General features: G+C 44.0%; 1 protein-coding gene across 1 annotated transcript in view; it reads right to left on the bottom strand.

Moving 5' to 3' along the window:
* PTPN2 (protein tyrosine phosphatase, non-receptor type 2) overlaps window positions 1-9786 on the bottom strand; it is a 53810-nt gene extending 44024 nt beyond the window's left edge. Inside the window, exon 1 of the mRNA XM_015414361.1 lies at window positions 9548-9786. Within this exon, the coding sequence (XP_015269847.1) occupies window positions 9548-9613 (66 nt within the window). The 5' untranslated portion in view covers window positions 9614-9786. The remainder of the gene's footprint in view (window positions 1-9547) is intronic.
* Window positions 9787-11246: the final 1460 nt, after the last annotated feature.

An 11246-nucleotide genomic window follows, 5' to 3' on the forward strand; every position in this document is an offset into this window, starting at 1 on the left:
TTGTGGCCTCAACAGTGGCAGCTGGAAGCAAAAAGGAAGGGAATCTCTCCCAGGCACTATGAAGGGGTATCTGGCTGCTTCCCAATGCAGAGTTCTCAACTACTGACTAAGCTGCCCAGCGGGGTAAATATTTGCCTGGTTCACCCTCCTTCAGGCAATCTTCCCTCAGTAACAAATTACTTGTAACTGAAAACAATGAACAGCCAGCATGGCACAGTGGCTAGAATGTCAAACTAAGATCTGGAAAACCCAGGCCAATTTGTGCTCTGCTATGAAACCTCGCCAGATGACATGGGGTCAGTTACTTGCTTTCAGACTAATCTTCTGTGCAAGGTTGTTGTGAGGATAAACTAGGGGAAAAGTCCCATCAAGGAAGATAGTGGGGAATAAATATCTAAATGGATGAATTTCAAAAGAGCAGTATGGGTAACAATGTTAGTTTTGAAAGATGTCAGTTATTCACAGCTATTGTCAACAGTGTTCTAGGAACATGATTTGGAGTCAGACCATCCACTTTATATTCCAGCATGTCACACTGAATCACAACAGAAGCTTTACAGAAGGGCTGCTCTGTATAGAAAAAGGCTTTTCTAAAATCCTCCCTGCTTGGGCCAGATGACCCTAGCTGGTAACACTACCGCGTGATTCCTGTCACCTGTGCAAATGGCTGGCCAGATGGCCAGGCCCCATCTCCATATACAAGACACTTTGACACCTCTGCCAAGAGAGAGCGACTTCCCAAGCATGGGATGAGCTATGCCCAGTACATTAGCACATCAAAAGCATTCCCTGATATGACACACGGTCAATAGAAGAGGCTAGAGTGGAATGCCCAACTCCTAGCCAATCAAAACATACCTTGCCTGACAATGCATGGTAACCAGAGATTGGAACGCCTTCCCACTCTCTCACTATTGGGTAAATGGCCATACCTGGTGGTGACGGAGGGGGGGGTATATCTGCAATGATCCATATGGGAAACAGGAGGAGAGTTAAGTGAGTTCTTCTCTGGGAAACAAAGAGTTCTTTTGGACTGACTGTTTGCTGTTAACATGGAGTGAGACTGTTAGGCAGCCAAGCTGGACTAGCTGCCTACAAAACCATGGGGTTTCTCTTCAAGATTCCCTGGTGAGACCTTGGACTATTTGCACACCAGCCTGGTAACTATGACCTACCTCTATTGTATAGCTAGAGCTGAACAAGCTATAGATATCTTTTGTTTCTTATCTTTTGCTAGTCTCATGTTATATGCATGCTTGTGCACTGAATAAAGATAATATATAATCAATATTACCTGGACCTGTTTCCTCTGTTGCAACCTGATCTCTAAGACTGAATCTTGTGTCTAAAGCCGTTCACCTAAGGAGGCTACCACTGTGGTGCTTAATTGTTTGCAGCCCTGGTGCAGAGCTGGTAACGTGGGTAAAGAGAGATCCTGGTGGCAGACTACCGGTAAAGCCGGGAGAGTGTACAGACCTTCTCCTGGAATTTGTTTAATTGTTCCTGAACGCTTGGTTTCTCTCCCCATCCCTGGACTGGGGTGAGAGAGAGAAACCATGACAGGAATCAGACCATCCACTTTATATTGCAGCATGTCACACTGAATCACAACAGTAGCTTTACCGAAGGGCTGCTCATCTTCCCATCTCTTACTGATGACAATCAAGTGGAGCACTTCAGCTGTACAGGAATAGTACCAATTTATCACAGGACTGGATCCAGCAACCAATGGATGTACAGACTTTGGTTGTTTCCCACATTCTTCTCAAACCAGCAGTCCTTTCTGATCATGGGAAAGTTTATTCCTGGTAGCAAAACCTGCATAGACTAACAGTTGCACAGGTCAGGAGGCTGCAGCGAAGAGGGAGAAAGCATGTTTTGCTGAAGGATCACTGGATCTAGCCCAGTGTATTCTTGCCCTATGCAACTGGCTCAGGGAGCTGCCTGGAAAGGATATGACACCTAATGGCCTCGTAAGACGCCCTGAGCCTGCTTCGGCAGGGAAGTTGTTGTTGTTCAGTCACACAGTTGAGTCAGACTCCTCGCGACCCCATGGACCACATCACGTCCGGCCCTCCTGTCGTCCGCCACCCTCCAGAGTTTGCTCAACTTCATGTTCGTTGCATCGATAACACTGCCTAACCATCTCATCTGCTGCCCCCTTCTTCTTTTACCTTCAGTCTTTCCCAGCATCAGGGTCTTCTCCGGTGAGGGCTCCCTTCTCATCTGGTGGCCAAAGTATTTGAGCTTCTGCTTCAGTATCTGGCCTTCCAGGGAACAGTCAGGGTCAATGCTCCCTCTAAGCTGTGGAGGCTTGTGAGCAAAAATTCTACTTTGTGAGCTACAGGCATTAAAGTTGTGAGTGAGCGATTTGGCTGCTGCATAGATTAGTTTGCTCTGGAGCCATCCTTCCTGAGCTATGACAAAAATGTGTGAGCCAGAGGCTAAAAAACTGTGAGCTAGCTCGCTCACACTAACTCAGCTTAGAGGGAACACTGGTCAGGGTTGATTTCTTTTAGGACTGACTGATTCGATCTCTGAGGTCGAATCAGACTGGAGATTGGCAGGGAGGGAGGGGTATAAATTAAATAAATAATAAAGACACTGCGATTGACGTTCTGTGGTAGTGCATGTGCAGCCTCCTGCATTTAAACTGGTTCTGCACTGTTGTGGTGTAGTTAGCTAAGCCTACAACTCTGTTAGGATCTCCAAGCAGGCACTCCCAGGGCTGTCACCTTTGCCGGGCCTTAGAATAAGACTGCACAGAAAGGTAAATGAACATCTCCAATATTCTAAGGTACAAAAATTCCTGGTTAAATAAAGCAGGGCTCCATACAGCTATATAAAATTATTAATATGCAACTACATAGAATGTTTCCTCTTTTATAAATTAATCCCAGGGTATGTCACATAAATATGCTGCATCTGTCACAAGATATAATTTCTAGGAACACAATAAAAAACTACATACAGACTGATCTCAGTTTCAATAATAAGAGCCACTAAGCATTGTTATAACATAGCCGTTCACAATAAAATTTAACTACATAAAGAGAAAACTATGGTGTTGCTTGCATTATTTTAATATTGTATATATAACACTTAGGCCCCAGTCACACAGAGCATTAGGCACGCTAGAGAGACAGAAGATAGGCGGATTTTCCGGGCGCGATCTCACCGCCACATCTGGGAAGCTTAGAGCTCCCGTGGCGCACCCGAGGCTTCCCGCCGAAGATGTGGGGTAAAAAATTAGTACCTCGGAAGTACTAGTTTCCGGAGACCGCGGGGCAAGGGTGGGCGTCTGATTGCGTTTCTGGTGGTAGTTCCGGCGCCCACCCATGTCCCCTCGCAAAAAGGGTTTTTTCCCCCAAGTCTCCACGGATGCGCACAAGCACACAACGGAGCATGCGCACATTTCAGGGTTTTTTTTTTTTAAAAAAAACACAACCCCTTTTGCCGCTCCGCTCCTTTGCCGCATCGTGTGATTGGCACCTCCCCCCTAACCACGGGAGCTCGATAGGACCTCAATCCGACGCCTGATCGCACAGTCGCGCATTAGTTTGCTCTGGGGCAAACAGCCACGCCTCCCCCCTCGCATTTTCCTGCCCGTGTGGCCGAGGCCGCAGTTTGGCTTTGCTTTTGTTTAAAATCAACATGTAGATCAAAGCACAGCAAAATCTGTCCCAGACGTTAGACTTACAGATAGGATTTTCCATTCTCTTTAAGCATGATGCCATATAAAGGACCAAACTCTGGAATCTATTGGCTCGGGTAATCCTTTTCCTATTTGAGGCCAGTTTAAGATGACATAAGAACATAAGACAAACCAATGTTGGATCAGGCCAATGGCCCATCTATTCTAACACTCAGTCACACAGTGGTCAAAAATACCAGGTGCCAGCAGGAGGTCCAGCAGTGGGGCCAGGACACTAGAAGATGGGTAGCTGTGTGAGTGGCTTTCCACATAGTTGAGATTTTGCCTGACTGATAAAAGTTCCGAAAGGGGCTTCACTAATAAAAGTTAGCATTTTTCATAAAATTCTGCTGAAAAACTGTCTCTCCCAAGGTTTTTATTGCTCTTTTTAAATGACATTTAATACTTCTTCCATGGTGACAGGGTTTTTTTCTAGTAAATTTATATGCTCTGATGAAAGGCTGATATTTTTTCTGAAGTTTGGTTGAGGTTGTTTATTTAGCCAAATTAGTTGCAGAGTATAAATCAATGTAATCCTATGCACATTTCAGAGTTTATGCAAAATTATGCCTGTTCTGGGTTTTATTGCAAGTACTGCCCTTCTACTTCTTTTGTGATAAAAGCCCAATTTGACCCTTTCTTTTGGACATAATTGATAGACTTTTTATTCTTAGTAGCTTTGTGAGTCATTCCTAGTGCCTTTTCCCCTGCAAAAATCTTTTTTTCTTTTCTCTGTTTTTTAAAACTTGCATAGCAATACTAATGCATTTTCCTCCTAACTGCTTTCTGAATGTATCCCAAAAGGTTGGTATCCCACAGGTTAAGGTTTTCATCAAAATAATATTGTATTTCACTTGCAAGAGTTTCAGAAATGTCATTGTTTAGTAATAATTATCTAATTCCCAGTCTGAGCCTAAGCCATTTAGGTTCTGTTAAGTATGAGATCATGGCCCATCTGACCAATGTTTAAGGCCTGTACCTGCTTGTGAAATAAGAAATACAACATACGCAGGAGAAACTTATGAATATATGAAAAATGTGTACACTTTTCTTTGCAGACATAACATTCCTCAAATATCAAAAAGACCATGGTGGTTCACTAGCTTCCCAAATTGGGATGGTGTCAGTATTTGCTTACACTTCTAAGGGGTGTAAAATTGGTCTAGTTTATTAACCCAAACCAAATTAAAATCCCCTTCTAAAATAATGCTTCCTCCTTTAAACACAAGTATTTTTAGTGTATTGGATGTTAGTTCTGACTGAGTGATTCGACGTAGGAGTATAAATTGTGGCAACTGTTAAATTGGTATTTTCTCAGGTATCTGCCATGTGGATAAACAATGGAGCTTTGTATGTCTCAAGTAAAACTTCTAGCTAATGAAACTACTACTCCCCTTGCTTTGGATGAGCCAGTGGCTGCAAATTGCCTGTCAAATGTGTTGATTTTTAGAACTGGGTGTTATTTTTAATATTTCTTGTAATAGAAGTCATTTCCTTTTTGTAATAGAAAAAAGGAGAAGCAATTTGGGCCCTTTTCACTGTGTCATTCATCCCCCGGCATTGTTCTGCACATGTTACTAGTAGGACATTGTTCTGTATGTGTTACTAATGTCCATGGAGATTAAGAAATGTCAAAGATAAATAAGTATTAAGAGCAATTTTTTTCTTTCAAAAACAGAAAAAAATAGAAAAGGGGGAAAACCCCTCAAATCCAGCAACTAATAAAAAAGGGGAAAGTATATATAAAGTAGAAACAACAGTGGTGGCAGATGTACACAAATTTTTATAGAAGATTTACAAATATTTAAATAACTATAAATAAGTCCATGTGCAATTGTTGTCTATAAGCCATGCATTCAAATACTGATAAAGCTGTACGGTCCTCAATCCATTGATTTACAGGAGGTGGGCATTTATCTCTCCAGTGTTGTAATACAAGCATTTTAGCTGGTGTAAGGGCATGGAGGGATCCATTTCCATTGACCATCAGTTAGCCTCCAAGAAACAGGCCAATATTTTAAAAGTACATAAGCATCCTCAAAGACCAATGAATATTCTAAAACAAAACTGATATAAGTAAAAACGTCATCCAGGAAAAAAAATGACTGGAAGTGCCCCAAGCATATATTTAAGGGATGTGTCTTGTGAGTTACAACACCAACCATTAGATACTTTACTCAATCCTTTACTAAAGTGTCTCTGTGGTGTCCAATATATCCCAAACATATTTTTTTGCTGAATAAGTCACAAGTGAAGATCTATTTTTTTGCTGAATAAGTCACAAGTGAAGATCTATACATCAGGTACAGACTTTATTTATCAGATTTATACCCTGCCCTCCCTGCAAAGCAGGCTCAGGGCGGCTTCCATACAAACATAAAGGCCATATCCCATTATTTTGGCAAAACAGGATGATCTAGCTCCTGATTCTAATCATTCCTGCAACTCTATATATCATATTTATTATTTGACATCAAATATTTATAAACAAATACTATAGGTTTGTTTTCTGCATTGATTCAATTAGAGTTTCCAGGAGTGAAGGGGGCTCTGAGACACTTAATGCCGCAGGGCCGTATTTAGATACCAACAGAAGTTGCAATTAAAAATACTGCCATTCAAGAGAAATTGACTAATCATATCTTCTAGACCTCGGCTGGGAACACTATATGGGGTTGCCATAAGTCGGTAGCAACTTGACAGCACTTTCCAACATCACATCACCATAAAAACTTAACTTGGGAAGGGCAGTGGTTCAGCGGTAGAGCATCTGCTTGGCATGCAGAAGGCCCCCGGTTAAAGGATCTAGCAGTAGGTGATGTGAAAGACTTCTGGGGGCCTGATTCAGTATAAGGCAGCATCACGTATCCAAGCTTGGAGAATCCTCTTTTTCCCGTGGATCAACCTCCTTTCCTTAAGAATAGCTTCTTAAATCTTATGACGAACAAACCGTGGAACAAACTTTGCCATGGCATCTCTTACTTTGGATTTGTCGCTAGGGCTTGCAGGGCCAATTCTATGTGCACCTTCTAGTGCATGGGATACACCATCTTCTAAATTCATAACTTGTGAAATCCATCTGAATAAGAAGACTTCTAAGATTTGGTTCTTTCAGCGATTCTGGAAACCCGCAAGCACAGAAATTACAGTAACTGTGGTTTTCAAGGTCTTTCACCTTCGGTTATAGTTCTGGGGAGGGGCTGAGGCTTTGTGGTAGAGCATCCGCTTCCCCTTAGTGAGTTTGCTCAAGTTTTACCTGAGGCTACGTTACTTGCCTTTAGGAGCTTTTATGCTGGTGGGGATGGCCATTGCCATGTGATGTAAGTAACCCCCCCCCGCCTCCGGTGTATAATTGTTTGAAAAAAAAGGTAAAGGTAAAGGTTCCCTTGCTCGAAAGCCAGTCGAGTCCGACTCTAGGGTTGCGGTGCTCATCTCTGTTTCAAAGCCGAAGAGCCAGCGCTGTCCGAAGACGTTTCCGTGGTCATGTGGCCGGCATGACTAAACACCAAGGTACACGGAACGCTGTTACGTTCCCACCAAAGCGGTACCTATTTATCTACTTGCAATTTCTTGCTTTCGAACTGCTAGGTTGGCAGGAGCTGGAACTAGAGACGGGAGCTCACTCCATCATGCGACAACTCGGGTCTCGAACTGTTGAACTACTGCCCTTCCACAGCCTGCAGTTCAGCGTCTGTGAAACACACCTCCTGCCATTTTTTTCAGTGAAACTGCCACAGCAGAGAGCCTGACTGGCTCTTAACACACTCTGTACTGCAAGAATATCCAAAAGAAAAAGCAGAAAACCACCACCATTTCTGCTCAGGACAGAACTCAGACAAGCCACATTGAAGTAGAGCCTTTTGTGGGCTTAAAAATCAACAAAACACCAAACCATTCCTAACATGTGGGCCATGGCGTGGTCTTGGCTGAAGTTTTCTTTGCCTACACTGCCAAATTGCACCCTGTTCATCAAACAATAAAATAAAACTCTGCCAATCAAGAAGAGCATCGTGCCCCTGCCTTCAACCACAGATCTAGGTTTGCTGGCTGCTTTTCTATATGCTTACCTATATTTTTACTACCACTATTACTGGATTCGAGCAAGAAAAAGAATCAGCTGCAGATGGGGTGAAGCAGTAATTATTGACATAACTACAACAATTAAAAGGATATGTTTATTAGTAATATTTATTTGTAACAATAATTATGTGCCAACAAGTGCTCTACTGGTAGCAGGAGCTCCTTTGCATATTAGGCCACACACCCCTAGTGTAGCCAATCCTCCAAGAGCTTACAGAGCTCTTCTTACTGGGGCCACTGTAAACTCTTGGAGGATTGGCTACACTATGGGTGTGTGGCCTAATATGCAAAGGAGCTCCTGCTACCAGTAGAGCCCTCCCTCATGGGGTTTCAAGGCAGGAGAAGGGCAGAAGTGGTTTGCCATTGCCTTCCTTTGCATAACAACCCTGATATTCCTTAGTGAGCTCTTGTCAAAGTACTAACCATGTCTGACCCCATTCCACTTCCAAGCTCTGATGAACTCAGGCTAGTCTGAACTATTCAGGCTGCTTATATTTATTTGTACCCCATTCCAAAAAGCTCAGACGGGCATCAATATCGCTCACTAAGAACTACTAGCCAGAGTGAGTAAAGGGAACCTGCATATACAGTACTGGGAGGCAGCATCAGGGGAAGGCCCTAGCCTTTATGCCCTGTCTGTTGCCACATGAAAACAATCTGATCAGAGTAACAAGCAAACCACCCTGGATTAAAGCTGAAATCACAATGCTGTTTACATTGTGCTGTAAACAACTTGCATTGTTAAAACCACCATATCTTTGGCTCACCCAGAAGCAAAGGAACAACCTGCTGTGCATTACACTGCATATTAAACAAGAATATCCACACTTTTACTTTGTATGTTTAGAGTCTGAAAAAATGAGTTCACAAGGGGCCCAAGAGTTGAAGCACTGACAACAGACAGAACTGAAGCCCAAGATTACTTCACGGGGAAGCCTTAATGCCATTGTGTACTTCTGTTTGGAACTGCAACATTCAGTTCTAACAGCAAGGGCCATTTTGAACATTATGAACAAGCAAACCTCGGTTTGCTGTCAAGTGTACACTCAGCAAGAGTTGTACCCAATATACCTCTCTCTGATTACTACACCTGTCCAAGCCATGCATCTGTCACATGATTTACCTACAATGTAACCCACAGGCCACAACCAGCATGCTTCCAGCAGGATCTCTTGAAACATGGAATTTCCCTTGTTACTGGCTACCTCAGTGTTTAAACCCGTTCCAGGAAATATGAAGACCTTGGTAGCTTAATACTGTCACTGCAAGCACAAGTGGGTGCAATGTCGCTAAATAAGTAATTCTTCCTTTCGCATGGTAACAAAAGTTATTTTTTCAGAGAGTTAACAGGAAGTTTCACACCGCAGGAAGGCTCCGTGAACACGAGCCAAAGGGAAATCAGCGACAGCTAATAACCTGGCCCGCATCACTTCGAGAGGAAACGGCAGCGAGAGAACGACCACACTGTAGTCACGGGCTTCTCCCGGTTCCGAGCCGAAGTGAACGCCACGCGCATGCGCGCTGTACGCCGGCTGGCTACCTCTTCCCCTTCACTCAGCGCATGCGTCCTCTCTTCAGTCCTCAAAACTATTCTTCGCTCTCTTCGCGGCGGCGTCTTAAGTTAGAACATGCGCATTTCTTACCCCCAGTCCCAATGTGCGCACCTGAAAGCTGGTCGTGGCCCAACGACTTCCTCTTTCCGTAGCCCAGCACCCACCGCCGGTCTCCCTCCCCCTTCCCGCTTGGTAGCGTACGCGTTCCACCCTCACTTACCTGGTAGCGGGGCTGCCAGTCGTTCGCGGCGTCGATCTCTTGGAACTCCTGTTCTATCGTGGCCATGATGGCGATGGCGGCCAGAGGAAGAGGGGCCCACGGAGGCCGACAAGTTCATCCCCTACCTCCCGCCTGTAACAAGGCGCGGACGACAACCCGCCCACTTTACCGGTCGCGTTGCCCTTTGACTATGTTCCTCACGCAGCCTCTGCGATTCCTGTGCTTTCTCGTGAAGCGCATGCGCAACACCCTTCCCAGTACTCCGCCTACCAAGAACTGTCGAAGCCTCGCCTATTAACGGGGAAAAGGAGCACCTGGGGGTGACGTCACGGCCCGCCTTTTTGGGAATAGGAACGGGTCAAGTTTACCCACGTGTGCGTAGTGAGTATTAGGATCGCGTCCTTTCACATTCACAAAGGTTTCGTAGGCTTGTAGTATATAGATGAAGTCTATATACTACAAGGCTGATACTGATTTTTCGGCCCACTCGCTCAGGGTAGCTGGCAAACCGGAAAACTGCGTGGCATCATAAAGCTTCTTGATGTATATAACCTAGTAAAACGCCCTACAACACTAGAGTTATATGAACAGATTATGTTCCAGTGTACAGCTTGTATCCTACAGGAATTAGTGTCATCAGTCTGCATGGCATTTTATAAAGTAATGCAAAGGCCCTAGCCTTACCCTGGGGATGTAATACAGAATTTGACACGGGGGTGCTTAACAAAGGGGGGGGGGAGAAGATATAAACGAGAGGAAGCAAAGAGAATGGTGACCTTCTGTCAGACACTTAGCTATTGTTTCAGTAGAGCACAGTGTCCCAGAAAAGATAAAATGGGAGTGTTGAAGGGCATTGGGTGACATCACATAGCCACCATGGGGAAACAGTTCCAAGCCTAGGGAAACTCAAGATGTGAAGCAGTGATGGTCATGCATCCTTTGCCTAGCACAGTAAACCTTCAATGCCACAGTGAACTTACATGCAGCTTTTTAATATTTCCTTTACAAGTGAGTGGCACCTATTCACTTTACTGAGGAAAAGTGAAGGGTAAGGTATAGAGTTGGAGATAATAAACTAAACCTACCCCCACTCCAGTCCACTCCTCTGATGATTCAGCATATTCCTATCTGAACAGCAACCCCCCCCCCATTTATTTACTTCATGTGTACCTCAGTTTTCTCCCCAATTGTGACCCTGTGGTTCACCACTCTTGTTGAAAGTGAGCAGCACCCAGCCCCATTGGCCCTCAAGGTGAAGTGCATACAAATAAAGCAGATGTTTGTAAAAATATATAAAGGTTTATTGAATAGACTTTTTAAAAGGTAGGATATTACTATGCAGAACAGTCTCAACTGCTTAGCAGTGAAGAAAACAACAAAGCTAACTTTTTATCTAATATATTCAATACATTCAAGAGTCCAAGTTAGAGGGTTAAACATTCTCTGGGCAGCTGTTCATCATGATGTAGTATGACATAGCAAGAGCATAGTGAAATCATAAATTTAGCAAGGTTTCCCTCTGGCCTAATTATCGTTTGCTGCCATGCAGAACCAGGTGTTCTCCCACACCCAATCAAGGAGTTTGCTTGATGGAACTCTCCAGAAGATGTTGACATCCACTCCTGCTTCCCCCCCCTCCAGTTACACAGCTGAACCCAGGTTCTCTCACCTTTAACTGATTACCACATTCTTGAAAACC

This window comes from Gekko japonicus, unplaced genomic scaffold (assembly GCF_001447785.1).
Source record: "Gekko japonicus isolate JY-2015 unplaced genomic scaffold, Gekko_japonicus_V1.1 scaffold157, whole genome shotgun sequence".
Classification (NCBI taxonomy): Eukaryota; Metazoa; Chordata; class Lepidosauria; order Squamata; family Gekkonidae; genus Gekko; species Gekko japonicus.